The sequence below is a fragment of the Xyrauchen texanus genome, chromosome 11 (genome assembly GCF_025860055.1).
Source record: "Xyrauchen texanus isolate HMW12.3.18 chromosome 11, RBS_HiC_50CHRs, whole genome shotgun sequence".
NCBI classification, from domain to species: domain Eukaryota; kingdom Metazoa; phylum Chordata; class Actinopteri; order Cypriniformes; family Catostomidae; genus Xyrauchen; species Xyrauchen texanus.
This window is the reverse complement of record NC_068286.1, coordinates 28,480,117-28,507,629: the sequence shown is the minus strand read 5'-3', so window position 1 is coordinate 28,507,629 and position 27,513 is coordinate 28,480,117. Positions and strand designations below refer to the sequence as shown.

Here is a 27,513-nt window from a genome sequence, read left to right as displayed (position 1 = left end):
TGCTGCAACCCCCACCCCCCATGTTCAAGCCAAATGTACGCCCTTGGTTGTGAGCCAGATTGTGACCATGACACAAGGATTTGCATTGAAAAGACAGAAAAGAGCAAAAGTTTGTTTGATAATATAGTGGGTATACTGTATAGTAATATAGTAAAATATTACTATAAATATAGATGTTAAGGTGAGGTTTAGTTAAGGATCAGTTGTATTTTAAGTGAACATTCATGTAAATGTCTACCCCTCACCCACCCTAAACGCATTTTCCTTTTGTGTTGTCTGTTAAGGACGTATTCCAAACAATAGTAGTGTAGCTTAAAATATCTTCTATTGTTTTGTGATATAAATACTGAATTCAAAAGAGCCACATTAAACAAAGGAATCAGTTTTGGATGAAGCTCACAGCTGCTAAAATAAGCGGACATTCCTTTGTTGAACAATGCGGACGTTGGATTCTAAGACCACACTGTTTGAGTAAATTACAGTACTGGTGCATTCGATTGTGCAAAAAGAATATAAAGTGTTTGGCTGCTGGATTGAAACATGTGGATCTAATAACCAGAACATGTGGAAGTGCAGAAGGAGAGGGCCGCAGCTACTGCAGTGCATCTACCGCTGTGGAACAGAGCTGTGCGAAAGATGTTAAATTCACTTTAATGCCAGGAGTTTTTTTCTTAGTTCCTATTATGCCTTGCAATGAACTCTTGTTATACTGACATTGACTGACTATTTCTCAGACTTCAGGCTAGGATATAATTTTTGTATATTAAAAAAATGCATGATGTTCTTTTTTGCACATGGTAGAGCATTGAGACTTTCAATGGAGACTCTTTTGACCACGAGCCTGCACGGATTCAATCGCCACATGCACACTACAACTGTTTTGTGACACTCTTTTTGTACAGTCAAATTCAGCTGCATGCACGGGAAGACGCGGACTGTCCACATGTCTAGAAAACTAGACAGTCCTCATGAACTGTGCTGATGACAAAATTAGCATTGTTCTGGAACATGGAAACGCAATGTTTACTCTGTCCTGTAGGGTCAATGAGCAATGTTGGTGGAAGGTAAATGCAGTATATGGTAATTAATAATTTTGTCCAATTATTTTTAATTTAAACTTAGTCAACAAATGTAGAGCTTTACATCACTTTTTGCTGTTCGCTTTATGAAAAATTATTAATTTGTTAGATGTAATGCATCAATACTGTAAATCTTATACAGTATGTAGTTGAAGTGATGCAGGTGTATTTAGTAAAAGAGCATTTGCCATCATTCATTCTTAATTTTTGTTTTGGTTGCTTCAGTAGTTTGTTTCTGACTTAAATGCAAGGCAAATTGTAATAATGAATGCACATCTTGGACATATATAGGAGGTTCCCAGGTAAATTTGAAGTTAGAGTTTAAAAACTATTCACTGCACCAAATGTCTCCTCAGCTTAAATGAATTATGCCTTGGAATATTCCAAGTCAATTGTTTTCCACTTTATTGTTTGCTCTCAGTTTTTGAACCATACACGACAACAACCCTATGTCCCTTATCTGAGCTTGTGTTTCAAAGCAAACATGTCATTCTGTGAAGTGATTTCTTCACTCATACGAGTCCAACTGTTTACAGTAGGGGTCAGATTCTCAGTGACCCTTTAGTGACCTGGTCAGTTCTCTTTCCCACATCATATCACCAGCGGTTTGGTCATTGGTTTTGCCTGCCGCTTCAGCACTTCCTAACAAACATGGAACGCCTTGGCCAGTTGCCAGTGCCAGCGGTTGTTTTTGGCAACAGACAGAGGGTGCGAGATTTGGCAGCTCTCCCAGCTCCCCTGTGGCTGCAGGGCTCTTCTAGCCTTCTGCTTGTAGCACATGGAAACAGCTGGTACCCGGTGGGTTTGGAGACTGCGGTGGGCCACTGCTGCTATGGGAACTGGGGAAAAAGATGCTTTTGGGATAATCTGGAAAAATAGCCTCAATCTATACCTCAAAATTGTACTTTTGGTGACTGGTTTTATCGAGACTGGGTTTGTAGATTAGCGATTCTATTTCTACCTTTTTATAGCATGTCACATTTTGGCCAAAACTCCAAAAATAAGCAATTATATTTTGCATAAAGATAATCCATTGATTTTCATTGTGAAAATATTGTCATGACAATTAAGCATGCCCCCTAAATACATTTTTTGAATTTCTTTTGGCATCTCTCTTGTAAACGGCATATTTTTTGTTGTTGTGTTTATCTTTATCGCTGTACTTCATCGACAATACACAAAATCCATAGAAAATACACTGCACAGTCAACATTCACAATTAAAATGTAGCATTGATCAATCCTATTTAGATTTCACCACAATTCTGTAATTATCACACACCTCCAACTCTGAAAGTTGAGGGTTAAAGAAAATCCCACTTATTGTGTTGGTGATTATGTGCACTGATCTCGTAAATAAGTAATAAATACTTCATTTTGCATCATTTCAGTAGTCATGCATCTTTTGCATTTTTCTTTTTTCCACAAAGCACCATTCTCATTTAAATCAATGGAGTTGCAGCGTTCTATGATCCAACTTAAGCTTTAGTGTGTAGCCGCTGTTACCGCTTAATCATTTTATGAAGCGTTTTAGCACTACTGCAACAAATGGAGATCAAATTGCGTACATTATGTGGTCTAATTCATGTTGTTTGTTTCATGTGCTGATATTTAATAGTGCCCGACCGATTTATCTGTCATCTGATATTATCGGCTGATATTAGCATTTCACTGATATATCGGTATCGGCGTATATGTTTACTGATATGTGCAGATATGAAAACTTTTTTCCAGAACATATAATGCAGAAGAAAATGCTTGAATTGGTGTCATAACATAGCTTTCCCAGCAGAGTACGCTCCGACTCCATTGTTTACAGAGCTGAGCTCACGGTGGTTCTGCAGACAGGGCGGAGTTAAGTGGTGCGGACTTAAGCGGTGTCTTCTCGGTAAGTTGCTAATAGTGATGGGAAGATCAGATCATTTTAATGACTTGAAACTTTGAGTCTCGTTCAGCGAAATTAATGAATCTTTATTCAAGTAAGTTCATTCATTTGAGCAGAATTAAATTAAAATATTACATTTTCAATAGCCTACAACCAACCCCAACCCCATCACGTCTGCTTACGCAAACTTTGATTACAGTCACAATAAGGAAAAATGTATAATGCAGCCAAGGACAAATTATGAGAAACAGAAATTTTTAGTTCACCTCTAGAATCTGTGTATATGGCTGTCAGGTGACAAAAAAAAATTAACGACTCAGACCAAAAGACTTGAGAGGTGAACTTATAATTTCTGTTTCCTGTGTGAGCAATGCATAGTGTATACGGTTGTCACGTGACAAAAAAAAAGAATGTATCTGACTAAAAAAGTTGAAAGGCGAACTGATAATTTCTGTTACTTGTGGTTTTCACGTAACAAACGAATGGAGGTTGCGCAATGCACATGCGCGGCCAACACAAAATAAACGAATCACACTCTGAGACTACTCGTTCTTCTGAGTCATATAAAAGATTCGTTCATAATGAACAAATCATTCAAAATGAACAAATCGCTCATGAACGACCTATCACCAGTTGCTAAATAGTTTGTAAAATACATTCTGGTAAGTTAGTAAACATTGACCCCATAATTTTCCCTTTTCAATATAACTAATATAATGTTAACCCTGTCCCTGACAACCATGTCACTCATGTTTATCACATCTGTTTGCTGTTAGCCAGCTATAGTTTGTCATTTCAGTCAGTAATGTAGCAGATAGGTAAACATCAGAGCATCTTTTTGCAGCTCAGCAGACACCAGTGTAGTGGTGGATTGTGTCTGTTGAGTGTTGATTTCACGCTATGTTGTTACCTAGTTGGTGAGACACAATGTTGGAAAGTAAATAAAGTCCATCTTTTACTCTGTGACAACAAGCTTATAGCTAACTAGCTAATCACGTAGCTACTTTCATTTCTTGTCAGCTGATTGGAAGCTAATGTGTAAACATGTATTCACCAAACTGTTTTCAACTGTCAGGATTCACAGTTTGGTACCCCTTCAACCGAACCATTCCAGTCATTGCATTTATAAAATGTAATATTTAAAATTCTGGTTTTCCACCATTGAAAGTTTCCCCTGAACTTGTAATGCAGAATACGGTGTTACACCGCTTTACCTGGCGGGTGTAAATGCTTCTTGTTTTACAGCCTGCCCCAATTGACTGGCAGCATTAAAATAGTCAGCAATTGACTGATACTAAACAGTAATATTGATGATTATTTAGCTATTTATTTTTATTGAATATTTTAATGGTCAACATTTGACTGATACTAAACAGTAATACTGATGATTTTTTAGCTATTTATTTGTATTGAATATTTTAATGGTCAACAATTGACTGATACTTTTCTCAGTGTTCATTTCTATAATATGTTGAAAATGTAAAATAATAATGTCAAATATTCTTTGATAAAAATAGTTGTTTAAGAAAGCAGCCTTTCGAGTACCTTTGCATAGTCATATTGGTGCACAATCCATATAGAAAAGGTCTGTTTTCATTCCAGCTCAAAAATTAGTGTAAAAAAAAATAACTTGGTGGTCGTCTTTTGCGTTTTTCCTTTTTCCATGATGCACCATCTTCATTGAAATATTGAGATTTCAGTCTGATACTGATAATGATGGGAAATGTAGTTTTGTAATTTTGCTCAATCTTGTAAAAAATTTTAAGGTATATTTTCTGGAGAAGTTTATCACCATTCTTTATCATCAATATGAAAAATGGCTACAAACAGAATGTTATGATTCTTTAGTTGTCACGCACCCACACATTAGTAGTTCATGTGCGCTAATCTCATAAATACTACTTTAATGCTGCAAACCTTAGTTTTACTTTTTTTTTTTTTGCATTCCTTTCTTAGCTCTATGACCAACAGTAGTGCACAAGCGAATTGTGCAGGAACATTTACTAAAATGACCCTTTCATATAGTCCTGAGAGACTATTATGCACTGGGAGTGGCTAGCCTAGCATACTATAAACATGCACACAACTCTGTTATGCTTGAAGAGCCAAGGAACATAGATATATCGGCTCATTTATCTTAGAGGAGTACGTCTGTGGGAGATGTATAGTAACGGAAGTTCTCCATATGTTAAATGAATATCTGCTTCCCAAAATCCGCTCAAATACTGCTAGCTTTTACCTCAGGTCGCCCTCCATGTGCCAGATTGTACATTTATTTTTCTGGATGTGAGTTGACAGACGGTGGAAATTTTTGTTGGCAGCTAGGTTGTGATGAAGTCCAGATTAATATTAAAGTGCTGTGGAGAAGGCAACTGTTTGTTTTCTCAGGTTGGCTAAGGTTAACCTCTTCCTGTATTTTTCTTATTGTAAAAGAAGCAGACCACATCCATTTCCTGAATTTTGGAATTTTATTTATCCCACTATATCAAGGAAAATCTGTCTACATTGTGCTTATGACCTTAAATTAGTCTTCGAAAGGTTTTATGCTTTTATTTTGCATTCATTTTGCACATTGTTATTGTAGGTGGTGTACTGTCCCTTTAACACGTTACTCATTGTATTGTAAACTCATTGTCCTTTACCACGTTTCATCTACTACGCTGACGGACCTGTGAAGTTAGCTGTGCTGCATATGTTAACATCTTTTTTCCTATTGTGTTTGTGTTGGCTGCTTTTACAGTGAAGTCATAGATTGCCTGTGCTGAATGTCTCGCTAAAACTGGTGTGAAATTGATGGAAAATTAGGAGTATGTTTATTTGCAGATTAAATTTCTTGAATGACATGAATGTCTTGTTGCTTTTGCCTTTAGTGTTGCCAACGTCGTTTTTGGTAATTATATATTTCAATGAAGTCTTTCAACCCTACCGCAGTGTAAATAGGAACCAAGTAGCCTGGTGTTCAAGCATAAATCCACCACATGCAAAATACTGCTTTTGTTTTTGTGCAATTACTGCAATTAATTGAGGATATATGCTTTAGAAGCCACAAGTCATTGTGATTTCAAAGCTTAATGGCCGAATTTCCAGTGCAGACCTACATTACCCATTATCCTAAAGAGAGATCCACCAATCGTACCTGTTGCAGTTAACATGGAAACAAAATTCAGTGTCTGTATGTTACAAATGTCATATTGTATTGAAGTTTTTTAAATGATTACATCATTCACAATCAGTCATGGGATAAACGATTTTTACCTGATATAGTTAAAGTAAACAGTCTTTTTGTCTTTATCTGATTTATAAATAATCTTTTGCTTTAAATCAAAGTTTGTAACGTTGTGATTCATCTTGGATCTGTTTGCGTTGGTTTATGGCTTAGAACTCTTTGTTTATTTATTTATTTTATCCCCTTTTCTCCCAAATTTTGGAATGCCCAATTCCCACTACTTACTAGGTCCTTGTGGTGGTGCGGTTACTCACCTCAATCCTTGTGGCAGAGGACAAGTACCAGTTGCCTTTGTTTCTGACACAGTCAATCTGTGCATGACATCACAGAGGCTCAAAGCACGTGGAGATCCATGCTACTCTCCGCGAATCACGCACAACTTACCATGTGCCCATTGAGAGCGAGAACCATTAATGTGACCACGAGGACGTTACCCCATGTGAGACTACCCTCCCTAGCAACCGGGGCAATTTGGTTGCTTAGGAGACCTGGCTGGAGTCACTCAGCATGCCCTGGATTCGAACCCATGACTCCAGGGGTGGTAGTCAGCGTCAATATTCACTGAGCTTCCCAGGCCCCGCTTAGAACTCTGTATTGAAGAATTTATAGAACTCTATATGGAGTAAATAAATGAGAAAAATATTTCAAATACCAACATCACTGAAAGTAAAGAAAAATGTTGTTTCATGTCAAGTGGTCCTATTGAGCATTTTCTTCTTTTTCCACAGCAACGTGCTCCTGGTAAGGCTCTGTATGACCTTGTATGCGCTCACCTGAATCTCATCGAGGGTGATTACTTCGGCTTAGAGTTCCAAGACAACCACAAAATGACTGTAAGCAAAACTTCACTTTTAATGTTGATGTATCAGGCTTAACATTTAATTTTGTTTTTTGTTTCTTTTAATTCTCTTCTCAGGTCTGGTTGGATCTGCTGAAGCCCATTATAAAGCAAATCAGACGTATGTATTTGATTAGCATTTATATTAATTCATAAACTGCATATGACGATCTAACAGGATGTCAACATATTTTTATCTCGGCAGGGCCCAAGAATACAATCTTACGATTTGTGGTGAAGTTTTTCCTTCCTGATCACAGTCAGCTTTTAGAGGAGCTGACCAGGTATGTTTTTGTTATTGTAGTAAAGAGATATAATAGCTTCTTTGTAATATATTCATTATATCTTCTCTAACAGCAACATTTTGATTCCTGCCATGCCTTTCCATATTAATTCATCTGGACATTTTTGATGCATTTACTTGGTTTGGTTGTACTATAGTAATTTCTCACTCATTTTGATATAAATATAAAATGTCTCTTGTAGAAAATTTAATTAAATGACCTTTAAATCATTAAAATGCCTTCATTCACTTAAGTCAGGCTATAATGGTCCCCAATAGATTACATACAGTATTTATGACCAAAATCCTGTGGCTGTTCACATTAATTAGCATAATGCATTTCACCAAACCTTTATGCTGTCTTTCCTTTTAGATAGAAGGGGTTGGGTAGGGCTGGGCCATAAATGGAATATTTGTGATATATTTGTGACGGTTTTGCTGGTGATGGAAAAATTCCTTTTTTTTTAGTCTTGCTAAATTAATTTTGTGTGCTTTTTATTTGGACACTAAGTTTCCAGATCGTTGTCATTAGACAAATTTTTTCATGGTTTTCTTGTCAGTCTCATGGTTTCATGGTTCTTATCAGTTTCAACTTGCGAGTATGAGACTGATAAGAATATTTTAAAATCGTCTAATCGGTTAGTAACTGTTAGAATTGTTAAGTTCAATTCATTTCCGTGAATCAGTGTAAACTGTCAGTTTCACTGAATTGATTCAAAAATTATTAGTTTGCATCAAAATGTTCACAAAATCTGAACATTTCATTTGTTCAAATAAATGCATTTAAAAATGGCTGTTTTTTATGTGTTGTTATATTTGTGTGCATTCATTTAGTGAAAAACACTGAGGAAACAAGCCAAACAAAACATATATCTCTGATTCCATTTCCGTCTAAAAACATTGTGGCATTTAAAATTTTCAGAAAAACATAATATTTCACATTCATTGACATCCTCTATAGATCCTCTTGATAAAAAAAATATTGAATTAATTTTCATTAGTCAAAGCACTTCAAAGTTACAAACTTTTCGACTACTTCAATTTATTTAAAAATAAATAAATATATTTATATATTTTTTTTTAACTCAGGCTGTTTGTCTAATTTGCACAACATTTGGTATGTATCATTGTTATGAATACCCTGTCTTGTTTCACTGTTGCCCTTTTGTTTACCATTGTTGTCACTTTTGCACTTCTTAGTTTTCACTTTAGTCCCTTATGTAACTCCATAGTCCTTGTTTGCGTTCGTGTTCACTGTTCATTGTTTACACCTGCCCTTGTTAATTTGCCTTTGGTTTCTTTTAATCACCTTGTTATCTTGTTTGAGTTCTGTTCTTTCATTGGCCACCTATCCCATGTTTATGTATTTATACCCCGTGTCTTTGTTCAGTCTTTGTCGATCGTCGTTTGATGTTAACCTGGTGTGTGCGCTTCTCTCCCCAGTTCCCTGTTTGTGTCTACCGTGGTTTCCTTAACTAGTTTATGTTTCTTTTCCCCATCGTGGGTTGTTACTTTGTGTTTCTTGACTAAATAAAGTTCAAACTGCGTTTGGATCCGCATCTCTTCGTCAGCCTCGTTACTCAAGCATAACAGAACGATCGACCGCCCATGGATCCAGCAGTCCAAAGAGCGAATTATGAACTGCTCTGCCTGAAGCAAGGGGACCGACCGATAGAAGACCACATCCACGACTTTCTTGTCCTGGCAAACGTTTCAGACTTCCCTAATTCCTCCCTTGTGGTCTTCTTCCGAGGCAACCTGAGTGACGGGCTGAAGGAGCGGTTGCCACCGCCAACGCGCGACTGGACGCTCCACGCGTTCGTAGAGGAGACCCTACAGGCCTGCGGTTCTCCTCTAACAGTGGACATCATCGAGGAGAACCCCGTAGCGCCTCCCACAGTATTGACCCTCCATTCGCCCGTGGTTCGTCCTTTCACGCCTGTAAACGAGCCAGCGCGGCCCTCTTCGTCTGCCCGGAGGAGGAGGAGAAGACAGGCTTCCGCCTCCCGGCCCTCGCCTGCCCCGGTCTGCTAGCCAGAGCCCACGCCTGCCCCGGTGAGCGAGCCAGCTGCCACGCATGTCACAGTGAGCGAGCCAATGGCCACGCATGTCACAGTGAGCGAACCAGCGCCTACGGCCTCTACCGTCAGCAAGCCTGAGCCCTCGTCAACCGCGGTCAGCGAGCCTGAGCCCTTGCCAGCCACGGTCAGCGAACCTGAAGCCACGCTGACCAGGAACAACATCCCAGCTTCGCCAGTCGCATCAGCCGGAGGAAGAGGAGAAAGGAGAGGTCTCTGCACTCCAGCCACCGCCTGCCACAGCCCCATGCTCTGAACCCCCTTGGCTCTGCCCTCAGCCCAGCGAACCCAAGCCGGCGCTTACCACGGCAACCCAGCCAGAGCCCGTAGCCTCAGGCGTCCAGTGAGCCAGTGCCAATAGCCTCAAGCGTCAGTGAGCCAGTGCTTGTAGCCTCGGACGTCAGTGAGCCAGCGCCTGTAGCCTCAAGCGTCAGTGAGCCAGCGCCTGTAGCCTCAAGCGTCAGTGAGCCAGTGCTTGTAGCCTCGGACGTCAGTGAGCCAGCCTGTAGCCTCAAGCGTCAGTGAGCCAGCGCCTGCGCCTCGACCGTCCCTGAGCCAGCGCCTGCGGCCTCGACCGTCCCTGAGCCAGCGCCGCGGCCTCGACCGTCCCTGAGCCAGCGCCGCTGCTCGGCCGTCCTGAGCCAGCGCCGCGTCGACCGTCCCTGAGCCAGCGCCCGCGCTCGGCCGTCCCTGAGCCAGCGCCCGCGCTCGGCCGTCCCTGAGCCAGCGCCCGCGGCCTCGACCGTCCCTGAGCCAGCGCCCGCGGCCTCGACCGTCCCTGAGCCAGCGCCCGCGGCCTCGACCGTCCCTGAGCCAGCGCCCGCGGCCTCGACCGTCCCTGAGCCAGCGCCAGTAGCCTCGACCGTCCCTGAGCCAGTGCCAGTAGCCTCCGATCGTCCAAGAGCCAGTGCCAGTAGCCATGACCGTCAAAGAGCCAGCGCCAGTGGTCGTGCCCATCCTAGAGTCAGCACCTCCCGAGCCTTCCAGGGCTCCCCCTCTCGAGCCTACCAGGGCTCCTCCTCCCGAGCTTTCCAGAGCTCCGCCATCCGAGTTTCCCGAGCTTTCCAGAGCTCCGCCATCCGAGCTTTCCAGAGCTCCGCCCTCCGAGCTTCCCAGAGCTCCACCTCTCAAGCCTCTCGAGACTTCTAGGGCTCCGCCTCCCAAGTTCCCCGAGCTTTCCAGAGCTCCTGCCATCCGAGTTTCCCGAGCTTTCCAGAGCTCCGCCCTCCGAGCTTCCCAGAGCTCCACCTCTCAAGCCCCTCGAGCCTTCCAGGGCTCCGCCTCTCAAGCCCCTCGAGCCTTCCAGGGCTCCGTCTCTCAAGTCTCTCGAGTCTTCCAGGGCACCGTCTCTCAAGCCTCCCAAGCTTTCCAGAGCTCCGCCCTCTGAGCTTCCCAGAGCTCCGCCTCTCAAGCCTCTCGAGTCTGCCAGGGCTCCGCCTCTCGAGCCTGCCAGGGCTCCGCCCCTCAAGCCTCTCGAGCCTACCAGGGCTCCGCCCCTCAAGCCTCTCGAGCTTTCCAGGGCTCCGTCTCTCAAGCCTCCCGAGCTTTCCAGAGCTCCTCCTCCCGAGCCTCCTGGGGCTCCGCCACTCAAGCCTCCCGAGCCTCCCGGGTCTCCGCCTCTCCAACCTCTCGAGCCTTCCAGGGCTCCGCCTTCCAGGCCTCTCGAGCCACCCAGGGCTCCGCCTCTCGAGCCTCCCAGGGCTCCGTCCCCCGAGCCTCCTACGGCTCTGCCCCCAGAGCCTCTTGAGCCTCCTACGGCTCCGCCCCCAGAGCCTCTCAAGCCTCCTGCGGCTCCGCCCCCGGGGCCTCCTACGGTTCCGCATCCAGAGCCTCCTATGGCTCCGCCTCTCGAGCCACTCAAGCCTTCGACGGCACCGCCCTCAGAGCCTCCCGAGCCTCCTACGGCTCCGCCTCTCGAGCCACTCAAGCCATCAACGGCTCCGCCCTCAGAGCCTCCCGAGCCTCCTACGGCTCCGCCTCCCGAGCCTCCTACGGCTCCGCCTCCCGAGCCTCCTACGGCTCCGCCTCTCGAGCCACTCAAGCCTTCGACGGCTCCACCCTCAGAGCCTCCTACGTCTCTGCCCCCAGAGACTCCAGAGCCTTCCTGGTCTACATTCCTAAAGCCTCCCACGGCGCCGCCTACCTCGGCTCCGCCTCCTGAGCCTCCTTCAGCTCCGCCTCCAGAGCCTCCCTCAGCTCCGCCTCCTGAGCCTCTTTCAGCTGCACCTCCTGAGCCTCCCTCAGCCCCGCCTTCAGAGCCTTCATCGCCCTCACCTCCTTCGGCTCCGCCTCCTGAACCTCCTTCAATTCCGCCTCTGAAGCCTCCATTGGCTCCATCTTCAGAGCCATCTTCGCCCTCGCCACCTTCAGCTCCACCTCCAGTGGCTCCGCCTTCTGAGCCTTCTACACCATCGCCTCCCTTGGCTCCGCCCAACACTGTTCCGCCTCCTGACCTGCCCAAGGCCTTACCGCTTGAGTCTGCCACGGCCCTGCCTAAGCCACCTTTGGCGCCGCCTCCCAAGTCTTCTACGGCTCCGCCTCCGAAGTCCTCCTTGGCTCCGCCTCACACGGCTCTGCCAGCCTCTGTCCTGTGGCCTCTTCCCAGACCTCCTGACCCAGTCCCAGTCCCGTGGCCTCTTCCCAGGCCCCCTGACCCAGTCCCTGTCCGGTGGCCTCCACCCAGGCCTCCTGACCCTGTTCCCGTCCTGAGGCCTCCCCCCAGGCCTCCCGACCCAGTCCCTGTCCAGTGGCCTGCTCCCAGGTCCCCCAAACCTGTCCTTGCCCTGTGGCCAGCTCCCAGGCCTCCTGCACCTACCCTTCCCCGGTGGCCAGCTCCCAGACCATCGAAACCTGTCCCTGCCCGGTCGATACCACCCCGGTCTCCTAAACCTCTCCCTTTGTGCCCCCATGGACTGCTTAATTGTCCCTTGTGCCCCCGTGGACTGTCCCATCTCCCTTTGTGCCCCCCGTGGACTGTCTCATCTCCCTTTGTGCCCCCGTGGACTGTCTCATTTCCCCTCGTGGCCCCCCCGGACTTCCTGCCTGCCCTCTGTGCCCCTTGGACTGCCTCCTTGTTCTTGTGCCCCCCTGGTCTGCCTGTCTGCCCCCGCTGCCATCATTTTGTTCTCTGTGGGTTTTTTGTCTTTTGTCTTTTAGGATCATCTGGAAGCCGATCCTTTGAGGGGGGGCTCTGTTATGAATACCCTGTCTTGTTTCACTGTTGCCCTTTTGTTTACCATTGTTGTCACTTGCACTTCTTAGTTTTCACTTTAGTCCCTTATGTAACTCCATAGTCCTTGTTAGCGTTCGTGTTCACTGTTCATTGTTTACACCTGCCCTTGTTAATTTGCCTTTGGTTTCTGTTAATCACCTTGTTATCTTGTTTGAGTTCTGTTCTTTCATTGGCCACCTATCCCATGTTTGTGTATTTATACACCGTGTCTTTGTTCAGTTTTTGTCGATCGTCGTTTGATGTTAACCTGGTGTGTGCTTCTCTCCCCAGTTCCCTGTTTGTGTCTACCGTGGTTTCCTTAACTAGTTTATGTTTCTTTTCCCCATCGTGGGTTGTTACTTTGTGTTTCTTGACTAAATAAAGTTCAAACTGCGTTTGGATCCGCATCTCTTCGTCAGCCTCGTTACTCAAGCATAACAATCATCTAGGTGACCTTTTTTTAGATGAGGCCCATGTCAAATTGGCATGCTTCTTTGAGTGCAATATTCAAACTTACAACAGAACATTCAGAATTTACATGACACATCTCATCAGTTTCCAATGATAGGCAGAACTGTAGCTGTACAACTTTGATAAATAGAGTTAAAATTTTGTTTTTTTCAGGTTGACTGAAAGTGGATTTTGCAGATATGATAACTAAGGTGTTGAAAAATGCAGATAACTGATTAATAGGCTTAGTTTTTAAAATTGAGTTGAATAATAATAATAATTATAATAATAATAAAAGAGTTTTTAGTCTATACTTACATTAAAGGGCACAGACATTGAGGCAACAAGAGTCCAAAATTAATAAAATCTCAAAAGCAGTTTATTGTGCAAAAAAATCCCCCAAAATAACCAGAAAAATGATGATTTTGTGCATAATGTATGACTTTTAACCATAAACATGGCTAAATTACACTGGAACTCTTATTTTGAAATGACAGAATTTGGCTCTTTTACAATGCACTGTATGCAAGTATTTACCAAATTATGTTTTTTAAGCCTATATATTCACCAGATGAAGTGTTCCACAAAGCCACTATCGGCATGATTAATCAGTAAAACTGAATTATTGGTTGACCTCTTGTTGAAATATTACTCTAAAACAACTGTCCGGTGCATCCACAGAATCTATTATTTCAGATTGGGCTATATTTGGTCATCTTCTCTTCACATGAGACATAGATAATTGCTCTTTACTTTATATTTGTACTTTTCTTTTTTATTTTATGCATTAAACATTTAGCATCTGCTTTGTAACAATGGCTGATTGGTTAAAAATATGGTTCCTCTTTTCTTTTTTCTTTTTTTTATCTCACACCCATAAACCATTTCAGAGTAAATACATAAATATTGTCAAATATATTGAATATCGTCAAATGACTGAAAAATAGCTATATCTCCCAGCCCTAGTTGTAATGTACCTTTTGCTCACACAATTTAATATAACGAGTGCCTCCCCAGTTGAAAATAATCGTCTTAGACCTTTAAATCATGAAACTGCCATTCATTCTAGATGCGCTGCAACGGCCCCCTAACAGATCCCATATTTATAACCAAACTGCATTTTAATATTCTTGCCTGACACAAACATAATGAATATTACAACACACACGCATTCCTGAAAGAATGGATTGTGTGGCAAACCACATTTTCCTGACTGTTTAATCAAGTCCGGAATTATTCTAGAGAACTAAAAACAAAGAAAGAAGTCGGACACCTTCCTTTGTTTAGGGCTGCAGGTCTCTTGGAAGACTTGTGAATTCTCTCCATCAGGGCGACACAGTATTCTGGTGCAACTTTCAGTAGCTGTTGGCAAGAGCGAAATAATTTTTTATTTTGCCTCAGATGGCCATGTATTATATTACTGCCAAACCAAAAATGCTTTGTCCAGAAAATTCTTTATGTTTCTACAAATCTCTTTGACAGAATATGTAAATACAGCTGTTATCATGCTCAGTGCAACATTTTGAAAATCAGCTCATACAGTGTGTTTTGACATACTTGGCTAGTAGTAGAACCAGGGCTTTTGACTGTTTTTTTGTTTTTGTAAAGAAAGAAGAAAACCCTTGAATAAACCCACTGCGTGAAGTGAATGATGATTATTCTGGTTGAGTAAATGTGTCTGCCAGTAGAACAGATAACAGATGGACATTGAGAGCAATGCTGCCAAACTCCATTAGAACATCCTTGTATCACCTCCGTGAAGTTGGTACCCCATCAAATCATTATCAAATCTATACAGTTTGTTTGTTCTGTGTTTATGCTGATTTGTGCTGCAAAAATGAACGTTTGTGTTGGTTTGGTGTTTGAGATATTAGACATAATCCTTTTGGCTTTGTGACTTTCCACGCAGGTGGTCCAAATCACTCCAAACCAATGATATTTGTTTGTGCTCGATTTGTGCCATTAAAGAAAACACAAATTATTTCCCTTCCTTAGATATAGAAATAAACATTTTGGGAGCTGTGTCGTCACTCCGAACCGGTGTCGATCGTTTGTGCTAGATTTGTGCTGTTAAAAGAAACATCATAATGTATTCCTTTCTTTGTATTTAACAAGATAGCTTTTGGGAGCCATGAAATCGCATTACACCCCATGTAAATCACTCTCACCTGTCTTCATGGTTTGTGCTCGCTTCAGGTTTGTGTCATGTTTGGTATCATTAAAGCATTAATTTGACAAAGATTTAATCTTTCACCCCATCAAACTCAAGCACATCTCTCTTTGATGTGTGTCAGATTTGGTCTGATATTCAAACCAGGGATGAAAACTTCTCACCTTTCAGCTGAAGTCACCTTTTCTGAAGCTAATTTGCCCAAATTGTTTGGTAAAATTACTAAATTGTCCTTAATAAAAAAAAACTTGAAATGGTTACATTAAGCTTAAAAACTTAAACTAAAACCTTGAAATACAAAACCTGTACACAACCAGTCCAAATGACACTGACTAAGTTTGTGTCTTATAAGCTTAAAACCTTTTGATCTAAAGGTTTTGATCAAACGACTGTACTCAAAAAATAAACTGAGCCTAATTATAGATATCTATACAAACCTTTTATTTATTTATTTTTAAAGGAAAGCAGCCAACAAGTGTCCAGCATATTAAATAATTCAATACTGTTTAAAAAGTATCCCATGATGCACCTTATGAAATGGCTTGAGAAAATGGAGAGTTTGGAGAGTGGACAAAAGGCTTCAAATATAAAATGTCATGATTTGGATGACAGTTTTGATGACTTTATACTCAGTAATGTGCAGTAACAAATAATGAAGTATTGGCAATTGTGATCAAACTTTTCTAAAGAGTTCTTGTCTTACACTATGGGGGGCCGTTCACATTAAGTATGTTTTTGTTTCCGTCCACGCTGTTTTTTAATTGATTTCAATGTAAACGTGCACTAGATGGACGTCTTTTGACGGCTTGGTTGCATTTTTAGATGCCATCAAGTTATAAAGAACCTAAACTATTAAACGTGCATCTCGAGTCGAGACACATATATTTTGCTCTTTTGTGGCGCTGCATGTAATTTTAGTGCAAAAACGACACATTCCAGCATGTGAACAGCACCTAACATTTTCAAATATTGCGCTGAAATTGCAAACAAATATTTTGAATATTAGCTACCATGTAGGCCTCTGCAATTACACAAACACCATCAATGCATGAACGCCAGCTTCTAGCAAAATTAAAACTAATAAAAGCTACTTCTAATATTGTGGCTGTATACTTGCGAAAATAAATCAGAATAATTAGCCTATATAAACATCATGTACAGCTTTGCTCAGCAATGTCACATATAGCCTATAAACAAATTACAATTTGCAGCACAAACACAGACAATTTTTGTATTTGCATTGGAGTTTGATGGGGTGAAAGATTAAATCTTTGCTAAAAGTGCTTTTTTAACAGCACAAATCGAACACAAGCGAACATCACCGGTTTGGAGCGATTTGGACAACATGAGGTGGAAAGTGACGTCACAAAGGCAAAAAATATCTCAAACACCGAACCATGAACCATTCATTTTTGCATCACAAATAAGCACAAACGCAGTTCAAACGAATGGAATAGATTTGGTCATGACTTAATTATATGAGGTGCCAACTTCACAGAGGCCATCTCTTGATAGTTCAATGATGCTGTTAGCATCAGGAGAAGATAAAAACACAACTCAAGTTTGTTACAGGCTAGTTTTGGTCTGCACAACCTCTGTGGAAATATCGTCTGTCCACAGAATGGTCACAGAAAATTATTTTGTGCAAAGTAATTACTAACTTAATTTTCTGTGCTAATAACATTTTAAGCATAATAAATACACACTTTAGATCAGTGTTTGGTAACGTTAATTTTAAAAGTAACTTGATAGAATGTTCTGTTACTCCTTTAAAAAGTAATTTAATTAAAAAGTATTTTTTATAGAAAATTAAGCATTACATTACTTTTGCATTATTTTCACGTTACTTTTTTCTCACAGCCACTTTCTCATTCTGCTATACTATGCATTCCATACAAATAAGCCATGAATTGCATACAAGAGTTATTCCAGATCATGCTAGCTACTATATAACACTCATATCTAAACAACATAGTAAACAAACAGGTATTTAGAAAGTAAGACTTCACGTCATATTTATTATAAAGAATTAATAACATGAATATGTATGATTTGTTTTTCCATCAACATGGCAGCCAATATGAATAATGAAGAATAACCACTGTCTCACCTAAAGCAGCAAAGTCAACACTTGAACCAGCATCATATCTGTCATCATGTGCTGTGCGCATCGATAATGTCAGAGTCAACTTAAGATGTTCTTTAAAATTCAGGCTAAAATTCAGTGGGGAATGCCAGCTAACATGTTCAAGGAGTGTGTCTGATAATAAAATTATATTTTTCACTTAAGTCATCTCAGTGCACACTTGTTTTGAGTTGATCCAAGGTGCGTACAGATGCCACTGGTTGATCACATACAACTTTAAACGTGCATGTTGATACAACTTTAATGGAATAGTTTTTAATGCTACCAAAATGTCATAAAAACGGTTTGTTTCATGAATCAAACTTCTTGTTTATTATATATAAAAAAGGAGAATCTTTTTAGAAACTAAAACATTTTCTCTGTGTACACATGATGTGCTCGGAACCACTGATCCAGAGTCAGCTTTTCTCATCCCATTCTCCCAGTTACGGGGAGCTGTAATGCTGCATAAGTCAGTGAATTTTACATTGTGCATCATGTCTTCTAATCCTGCCTAAATGTGTTAACTGATTTTTTTTGTGCACTGTGTAACACATGAATCAATTGCATTTCACTCAACCACATGTTGACCTCATATTACACTAAAACACACAATTTTCCCGTCTTGTAAAGCTAATGCGCAGGTGCGTTAGCGAGTTGATTGACAGGCGATGTCTGTATCTAAAAGGTGATTGCATCTTTTGCATGCAAGGCAGGACATTGTTTCTACATCCATTGACTGTTGGGTGCTAGAGCTTATTGGTTGGGCAGTCCAGTTTCTCTCATTCATTTAAATAGGAGTGACTCATCTCTTCCAAATTGTCTCTGGCCTCACACTCTGTTGAACTGCTGTGTACAAAAGCAACGTGTTACTTCAAAAAAATGTAAATTACAAAAATGTAATATTGTTAAATATTTATTATTAAATCGAATTTGGGTAATTATTAAATACAATTTATAATTCAATATTTATTATTAAATTATACATTTATTATTTATCACACTTTTTGAATAATTTGGTAAAATTACAGCTTGTCTGGAAATGACGAACATAAACCATTTCAGTATTTATTGTGTGAATGATAATCTTAAAGAGTGAAATAAATATAAATGATGATTACTTCACTCTTTGTTTACATTATTATACTTTTAAACATGTAATAATTTATATTTTTACAAGACATATTCATTGTTAAAATATTAAAAGTCTGGGTCTGGCACAAGGCTAAAACAGTAAAATCTATACATAATAGGCAATTAAAAGTACCAAAAATAAACGATGAAGGCCTGGTAAAAAGTTTCCAAGTGAGTTTTAATGTGACCTTCATATTACAAAGAAAAAAGATTAAATTATGTATATTTTATTTATTTATTTTGTAATGTATATCAAGTATCTGCCCTAACAATCACTATCAAATTATTTAACAATATTTATTTATCATAAACAACTTGAAAAGTCATGGAGCTTCATTGGCCAAAAGGTATAGGAACTCTGGTGTTTAATGAAGGGAAAAAGTCTTATTGTTTCTGTGCTCTAATGTTCTGTGGTTAATAGACTTTGTGCTAGTAATTCAGTCAATTAGAGTCTGCCGCTTTACAATGATTTACTGTCTCTTCTTAATTGCACTAATGATGTCCCACTCTCTGTCGACAGGTACCTGTTTGCCTTGCAGATAAAACAGGACCTCGCTTGTGGGCGCTTGACTTGCAATGACAGTAGCGCTGCTCTGCTAGTGTCACATATAGTGCAGTGTAAGAGCAAATGGATTTACATCACACAAACACAAACCATCCAGCAAATATTTGCTCTGACAAAAGTTTAGTTCAATTCTTGGCTAAATGTTGTGATTTAATTGTGAAATTTTAAATTCGATCACGATTTGAATATTTAGGAACAATTCATAATTATTTTCAAAAATATGCTGTGAATCAAATGTGTTCACGTCGATAGTTCATTGGTGATTTTGGTGGATTTTTTGTGATTTGAAGAGATTCAACTAATTAAAGACATGCTATCACTAAATAATTTGTTTGCTTTGATTTAAAAAAATCCCTTTCACAAATGCAATATGTTTTGGTTCAGTATGCTAATCTTGCGATGGACGTCTCATTGTCAAGATGATTCTAATACAATTCCTAAAGACTAATTTAAAAGACATGCATGTTAAACAGCATATTGAGTGGACTGAGCGGATTATCAGTGTCCTCACTTATATGAAACATGCTCAGATAATGTCAAACAAGCTTTTATTCCATGTCACTAAATCACCGGCTGGTTAGTTGCCATGGAAACCACTCGTGCTGAGGAAGATGCGGACTAGTGTAGAATCAGTAATAGAATCAAGAAACTCAAACCAAAGGGAGATGGCAACTAATTACAAGAACATAAACTTTCTGTTAAGCTGTTATAAGAGACATCCATATAATACACATGTGTTCAATATTATGTATTGTAAAAAGGATAGTTACGATTTAATGAGCCATGATTAAAGCCAACATAAAACAGCTGAATTGCTTCAAGAAAATGTATTGTGATTATTATTAGTAGTAATTCACTGTAAGACATTGCCTCTATTGGCTTATTGCTGTATTCAATATTATGTACATGTGCATACATAATTGTGTGTGTTTCTGTGGTTACAGCTGAGATTGGAGATTTTGAAGAGGTGCAGTGCAAACAACATCTACTCAACAACAAATACATTCCTGATCAGGACACACTGATGGACAAGATCATGGAATATCATCGCAAACATGGGTGAGATTAAAGGTCTAGTCTCAGTCATTAGATTTAAAGTAAGCTTTGAATACAGATTTCTATTTAAAGATGAGCTAAAAGCAAATATAATATCTTGTTTTCTCAGCTTCTTAAGCGCACTGTGCCTACTAGTATGCATATTTTGTATTTATATTTTACTTTATTTTTTCAATGAAGTTTAATTTTCTTTTTTGAAAATAATAATTTCTGACTATTAGTTGTAGTTTAGTTTATAAATTTTTCTCGTATGAATTTAGTGTCATGTTAAACATCCAAAAAGGCTTTTGGCATAATTTTACCAAAATTTTCCACAGGGGTCAAACACCCGCTGAATCGGACTACCAGCTCTTGGAGATAGCCCGACGATTGGAAATGTATGGAGTGCGTCTTCACCCCGCTAAAGATCGAGAGGGAACTAAACTCAGCCTTGCTGTGGCCCATTCTGGTGTGCTGGTCTTTCAGGTGTGGTGGTCTTTCTGCCCAGCTTTAAAGCTCTTTAAGCATCAATTAAAAATAGAGTAGTCTACCGGTCAAAAGTTTTATAATTATAATAAATTCTTATACATTTTTTTCTTCACATTTTAGAATAATAGTAAAGTCATCAAAACTATGGAATAACATAAATGGAACTATGGTAATTATGTTGTGACTAAACAAAATCCAAAATAAATCAAAACAAAAACCAAAGTTATATTTTAGCATCTTCAAAGTAGTCACTCTTTGCCTAGAATTTGCAGACATGTACTCTTGACATTTTCTCAACCAGCTTCTTGAGGTATCACCCTAGGATTCTTTATAAACAGTATTGAAGGAGTTCCCATCTATGTTGGGCACTTATTGGCTGCTTTTCTTTATTATTTGGTCCAAGTCATCAATTTCAAAACAATTAATTTTTGTTTTATAATGAAATAAATTAAAATGGTGGCACATTTAAGCATATGCCTTAAGATCAGGAGAAACATTTCAGTCAAGTGTTTCAAAACTTTTGACCGGTAGTGTATATTGAATGCTCTTATAAATTGCCCTTAAATGCATTTTTATGTCTACCTTTAAAGGGACACACCAGAATAAATGCTTTTAATTGGTCTAAAGTCCGCAAGCTGAGTTTCAAGAGGAAACGCTTTCTCATAAAACTACGACCTGACTTAAACGTAAGTAATTTATTTTTTATGGTTCGAGTATTTGATAATGATAAACCCATTGGTTATTGGAGTCATAATTTTTGTTTAGATACCTAGCTATGTGTTCCATTTGTATATTGGAATATATCTTAAGAAAAAAACTGTTTCTAGCAGAGTAACTGTCAGGACACTCTCGAGTTCATGATGGGCAGCAGGAACTGCTGTAAGGTCTTCTGGAAGATCTGCGTGGAGTATCATGCCTTTTTCCGCCTCTTCGAAGAACCCAAACCCAAACCTAAACAGGTGCTCTTAACCAGGGGTTCTTCCTTCAGATTTAGGTAAGAAATTGGGCATGTGGTGCACTTTGTAGATTAGAACCCTTATGCTGACTTTTGCAAGGGCCCAAACATCTTGATCACTAGTGAAAATACTCTGTTTTACATTGTTTTCTAATTTACATTCAAAATTATATTCTCAGCATAACAATTTGTGTAAAAAGTTGAAAACAACATGTATTGCGGTATTTCTTCTGTTCCTCTTTGTTTCTAAACCTGTCATGTGTGATCTTGTGTCTCATTAGTGGCCGCACACAAAGACAGGTTATTGATTATGTAAAGGACTCTGAATTCAAAAAGGTTCCATTTGAAAGGTGAGATTCTTCAGTTGACCTTTATGTAAATGTCATTACCTTTCTGCACCAATTCGTTTCAATACACAGAAGTGACATTACACACAAACAAGTATTAAATTAGGTTATCTTTCCTAAGAACCCTTGTAGAGATAAATCACATTATCCTTTTTTAAACACTGCACCCCATTTACACTTTACCTCTTCATGATTCTCATATCTGAATGATAACCAGATACGATTTATGAACATTCCATTCATACCTGGCCACGTAAATATCGCTGCATCCTGTACTCCTTGCATTGCATGCAAATTTAGGGCATTACAGTTTTCCAATGTCACAGTCTTTTGGAAATGACAAATTAACGTGTATAAGGGTGCTTTCACACTTGGTTCGATTGCTTGGTTTGTACTAGAGTTGGATTCCTCCCCCTTCCCTCTGCCCCCGCTGGTCTCCGGACACATCATATTATTTGGGTCCAAACTGATAAACAATTTCGTCTTCAATGTGAGCACCATTGTGAGTACAAGCAGCAGCTGTTTACACTGTAACTAAGTAACGACTCAAAAGAAGATGCCAGTTATTGAATTATGTGCTGCTTTGGATTTACCACCAAAACTACACATGCACAGGACACCACTTGAGGATTTATCTGATGCTGCAACAGATGTGAAGAATGCAGGCATTTTTTTGCATTATACCATGCATGCAAATGCATTATACTATAATAATTGTGACAGAGCTTGCAAAGACTCAAATTATATGTCATCAATAGAAGTTCACTTCTGTGATTAAGAACGATTGTGTTCAAATCAGCAGTGAACCATACCAGAGTTCACATGAACCATTCCCGAGACCACTTTTTCAAGGTGCACAAATGGGTTCAGAAAACAGTTTTCACACCAACTAAACGAACCAGACTTCAAACAAGAAGTGCTAGTGTAAAAGCACCCATATTATTTTGTCATTGTTATGTTTTTTCTTTTTTCATTATTGGACAGCAATATGACCAGCCAAAATGCATGAAGTGGCTAAGTGGAAATAGTGCTACAGATTTTTACCTCATGAGAGTATCCCCGTAATTCCTTTGTACCCAATCTTTTCGCATCTTCCATCCTCAGAAAACACAGTAAAATCCAGTCCATCAGCGGTCTTTCTCCATTCCCAAACAAGCATTGTGCTGAGGGTCAAGGAGAGGTGAGTATAATCCAGCTATATATACTACAGAAATTCAAAGATACTCGTGGCATCATTTGGGGTCCCTCAGCTACCTCCAGACACCCTTTCAGTTCTCTGAGCAGGGGTGCATTAACGCATGGGCTTACACAGGCTGAAGCCCTTGGTCCATTCTCTAATGGGGCCTAGCTCGCAGTGTCTGCCACCCCTTTTTACATTATAATTTTTTGCAAGAATAACTTGTCTAAACGCTTTCAGCTGGAGATGCATTTATTGACACAGAGACTGTGTACAACCATTAAAGCCATCCATGTAGTGCATGTTCAAAGCAAAACAGACCCAACACAAGCTAATTTTCCAACATACACATGGTTTAAGACTGTGTCAGCATTGATAAAATAATCTTTCTCTTCCTTTTCCATTCTTCTTTGTGTGTTCTACATGTTGCAGAGGAATACCATTGCTTCAGGACACCAGATGGACTCGCCTCTTGGGCGCACCCAAGTGACTGTTGAAAACTCATCTCACCAGCGTTATACTGGGAGCCTAACCTCACACACCAACAGATGCCGAAACGGGACCCAGGATGAGGGTGATGCTCGAACAAAGTCATCGCCATCCAAGCAGCAGGCCGAGCATCTGAGCACAGGTCTAGCATCGCGTGCTACCAAGGGTAGCAGCTCCTCGATACCTTATATCGACTGCAGTGACATAGATAGCGAATATGATTTGGTCAAAGGCTGCATCACCAGGTCGCACTCGCACACTCATGACAGTGATGAGGTTGAGCCAGTTGGTCGTAAAATGGGCACTAGCAATGGTTATGGAAAAGGCCAACAAAATGGGCAAGGGGCAAGCAAGTCTAGATTTAGGGAGTCTCCTTTGAACATGCATCGGTTGGGTCAGAATTTCGGTACCTTCAGTGGTAGTCAGATGTCTGATGGGTCTTTTTGTGGTAACGGCTCACCACGTGCTCTTCCCTTAAGCAGTACCTTGGTGGATGAATTGTTTCAGGGTATGGACAGACGTGGCCCTGTGTCACAACCTAGTCATGTTGTGGGTTCCAGAAGTGCAAACTGTAGCCCAGTGTTGAGCAGCTTTCACAAAACAAGCTCCCTGAACAATGCAGAGCAGGTGGGCTATAGTTGGCGTCACAGGTGGGATGAAGGCAGTCATCACCGCACAAATGGCCGAACTGGGAGTGAGCCACAACATTATGGAAGCTACACCCCAATTGTCAGTCGGTCCCCACATTTGCAGAAACTCCAAAACGGCATGCGTAACCGCTCCGACACTGATCCGATGATTCTGAGCCAACTAAGTCCAACCCCTGCTTATGAATCACGACCGGTGGTTTCAAGGGCTGAACGTATGGCGGCCCTTGAGGGCCGCGTGGCTGCTAATGGGCTTGCAGTCCGAACCAACACAGTCCAGCGAATTTATGGAAGCAGACTAAGTGTTAATGACCACAGTAGCCCAATTCATTTGATTGATGGTTCCACTAATAGTGGAACCGAGTCTAGTGACAGTGAATCGGATGCGGGTAGCAACTCGTACAGTCAGCCCCTAGTCTACGGCAACCCTGGGGCAGATAATTCCTCACCTATGACACTGAGCAAGTTCTCGTTTGGCAGCCTCCAACTCGATGATGAGGGCCAAGGGGGAGAAGATGGCTATGGATATCCCATCAAAGATGAGGAAGGGCCGCATTTGTTTAACTGCTAGAGAGGATGATGTGTGCCTCTTGTTGGGTGGCTATATGCCGATTTTTGCCATTTGGATGGCCCAGTCAGGATGCTAAAAGGTCTGTGTAATTTCTGTGCAACTAGTGACACCAAACTGAATTGTTACCAGTTTATTACAGTGGATTGTCATAGCAACATTGGCTCAATCAATTGAGTGAGTCTCTTGGTGGGACTTCCTGTTTGAACCATGGCAAATGGGGGGAATGTTCGGAAAACCTGTTTGGAAACAATTTTTGTACAGTGAGTTGTTCAAAAATCAAACCATGCAACTTTAAACGCTAAAGATAACATTATGCAATTTTTTGTCAAATCTCAAGCGTTTAAGTAAACTATTAAGGGGCATTCATACTGGCAGCGTTGAAATAGCTGCAAATCGCTAAGTCACTGTACTGTTGTTTTCTAGTAGTCGTTCCCATATGACTAAGTGCATCATTATCAGACACTAGATCATGTGAGGTCCACTGTCCTGCTTCCATTGGCTGTCACTGAACTGGCTCGCATCATCTCTCATTGAAATGAATGACTTGGCTTTGTAGCTGAAAATCATTGTCGATATGAACACCCATTTAGAATGAGATTAACTATGATCTCCAAATTGATGAGGAATTGAAAGTCCTACTGCTATTTTTTGTTAATGTGATTGCTGGTAGGGAGTGAAAGCTTATTAGTATTGCTAAAATTTAAGATGACCTTTATTACTGCTGACCAGATGACTAGTCATTAAGTTTTGCCAAAAGTGTGATACTGTGCAATATACATTTTCTGTCATTCTTGTAGCAACAAAATATAGTGAAGATGCTATGTTTTTCTGTATGTAAATATCATAAGCATACATTTCTGTTTGCCATAGCATTGGCTAATGTTATGATTTTTGTAAAAGAAGTATTGATAAAATAGTGGTCATATGATCACTGAAATTCAAGATTTGACTGGTACTGTAGTGTTGCATTGCTTACACACATAGTTGCCCATGCTAAAGTGTAGTTTTTGAGGGTTTGGATAGGGGCTTACATGCTGTGACAACTAGGGTAGCTAGTTTACATTTGCAACTTGTTTTTGGTGATAAGTGGTTCTTCTAATGGCCAACTGTTGTCTAAACCTGAACTAAGTTTGTGTTGTAAAGTTTAATACTGAATGGCTGTGTGGTATAATGGGTAAATTAAGGTCTTCTCTTGCTTCATCATGAGAAGTTGTGGGAAAACGTTCGATAAAATTTACCTTAATGGGTTTTGTATTATTTCTTCTAGAGCTCCAAGTGTTAGCTTGGTGAATCCAATTTGACAAACAAGCTTAATGAGCTTAATTATTTTGGTGACCTGTCATGTGTCAAAGATTGTTTTTCAACCATGATGCATTCATGCAAGCTTTGTTGATATTTGATTGTTTTTTTTCACTTGTTGAAGTTCCTGCTTTTTTATCTTTGATGGTTTCACTTGGGTGCAGATTGAGTGGTATTGACATGTTTGCTTGTCCATTTCCCAGCATGCATCCCTCCTTCAAAAACATTACAGATGTTATTTTGTTTTGCTTCACTGCTCAATTTCCTTCTTCTAAATCTCTGGCACTCCTCATCAGTGTCATTTGTTGACAGTGCATTTGCAGTGCTTAATGTACACATGATAAAAAAAATACATTAGCCTGTGCTCAGGTTCCATTGCTTATAAGACCTTTTCTGCCCAATGTCAACACTGTTTTACCAGCATGCATTTCTGGAATGCCTCACCTTCTCTTTTTCTTCTCTCCTGGAAGCATGTCAACCTGTCCTTGTCTAGGCATTTTGCAGCCCTGTCTTTTTAAAATATGTTGAAGACTTTTGCATTGAGAAGGGACCCTTGAAATGCAGTGGTCTTGTAAGGTGGACATAGATGTTGATGCTTAGGACAGAATGTGAGAAGGAAACATGTTTGGAGTCTCCGCATGTGAAGTTTAGAAAAGATTAGAAATGTTTTCAAGAGCGGTCCTCAAAATGTCCTAGTGTTCGATTTGACATTTTATAACAATCTGAAATCTTTGCTCTCAAAATGATAGCCATAGCATCACCATAGCATTACGTTGTGTTTAATTTATGCCAGAAACTCTATGCCAGGAACCAAACTTTGACACAAATGCTTGGCTAACACACTGCAAGCATGTGGTCAAGATGAACTTACTTTAAATGCATGTTCTTGTGTAACTATAGCGGTCAAAAAGCTCTACTCAAGGGGGAAATAGAGTTACCTTCAAATTTCTGTGCCATTTAACCAAATGTGTTTTTATTCAGATAGCTAGCTATGAACATATCCTGGGTTTAACTAAGATGATGCTCATCAAGATTCTCTTCAAACTGTCTGCTATGAGTGCTTTACCTGTAAGATAAAATTAACCATAGAATACTTTTGCAACATGCTTCCATTGAGTTATGAAATGCATTATTTTGGAACATAATAACATGTAATATCAAGCTTTCATAGCTAGGAACATTTGCGTTCACATAATTGTCGAGTACCTTTTGGCCCTAAGTTTTGCAATATCAGTTTAAAAATCATATAGTGGTTTAATTAGTATTAATTATATAAAAAAACAAATTCAAGAAGTTCTCAGTTTTTGTTCTTTTTGTTGTTTTTATTATTCTGTTGAGAAATATTCAGTGAAAAGTTTTGGAAAGTGTTCGTAAAGCCATTCGCAAGACCACTGCAGATTTTTTTGGGTGCGTTACATAAGAAAGCCTTTATGAAATTAATTGGAAAGTGTTCACTTACGC

The 27,513-nt window shown here is 40.4% G+C and overlaps 1 protein-coding gene across 3 annotated transcripts in view; it reads left to right on the top strand.

The window, feature by feature from the left end:
* The window catches only part of LOC127651412 (FERM, ARHGEF and pleckstrin domain-containing protein 1-like), a 145,436-nt gene that overhangs the window by 86,204 nt on the left and 31,719 nt on the right, over positions 1 to 27,513 (top strand). For 2 of the 3 annotated variants that reach the window (XM_052137219.1, XM_052137217.1), the window contains exons 3-13: positions 6,918 to 7,022; positions 7,106 to 7,148; positions 7,233 to 7,311; positions 18,999 to 19,096; positions 19,988 to 20,102; positions 20,417 to 20,564; positions 21,158 to 21,253; positions 21,395 to 21,561; positions 21,804 to 21,872; positions 22,974 to 23,049; positions 23,479 to 23,677. In XM_052137219.1, coding sequence (XP_051993179.1) covers positions 6,918 to 7,022; positions 7,106 to 7,148; positions 7,233 to 7,311; positions 18,999 to 19,096; positions 19,988 to 20,102; positions 20,417 to 20,564; positions 21,158 to 21,253; positions 21,395 to 21,561; positions 21,804 to 21,872; positions 22,974 to 23,049; positions 23,479 to 23,677 — 1,195 coding nt within the window. The remainder of the gene's footprint in view (positions 1 to 6,917; positions 7,023 to 7,105; positions 7,149 to 7,232; positions 7,312 to 18,998; positions 19,097 to 19,987; positions 20,103 to 20,416; positions 20,565 to 21,157; positions 21,254 to 21,394; positions 21,562 to 21,803; positions 21,873 to 22,973; positions 23,050 to 23,478; positions 23,678 to 27,513) is intronic. The other variant, XM_052137218.1, reaches the window with a different exon arrangement.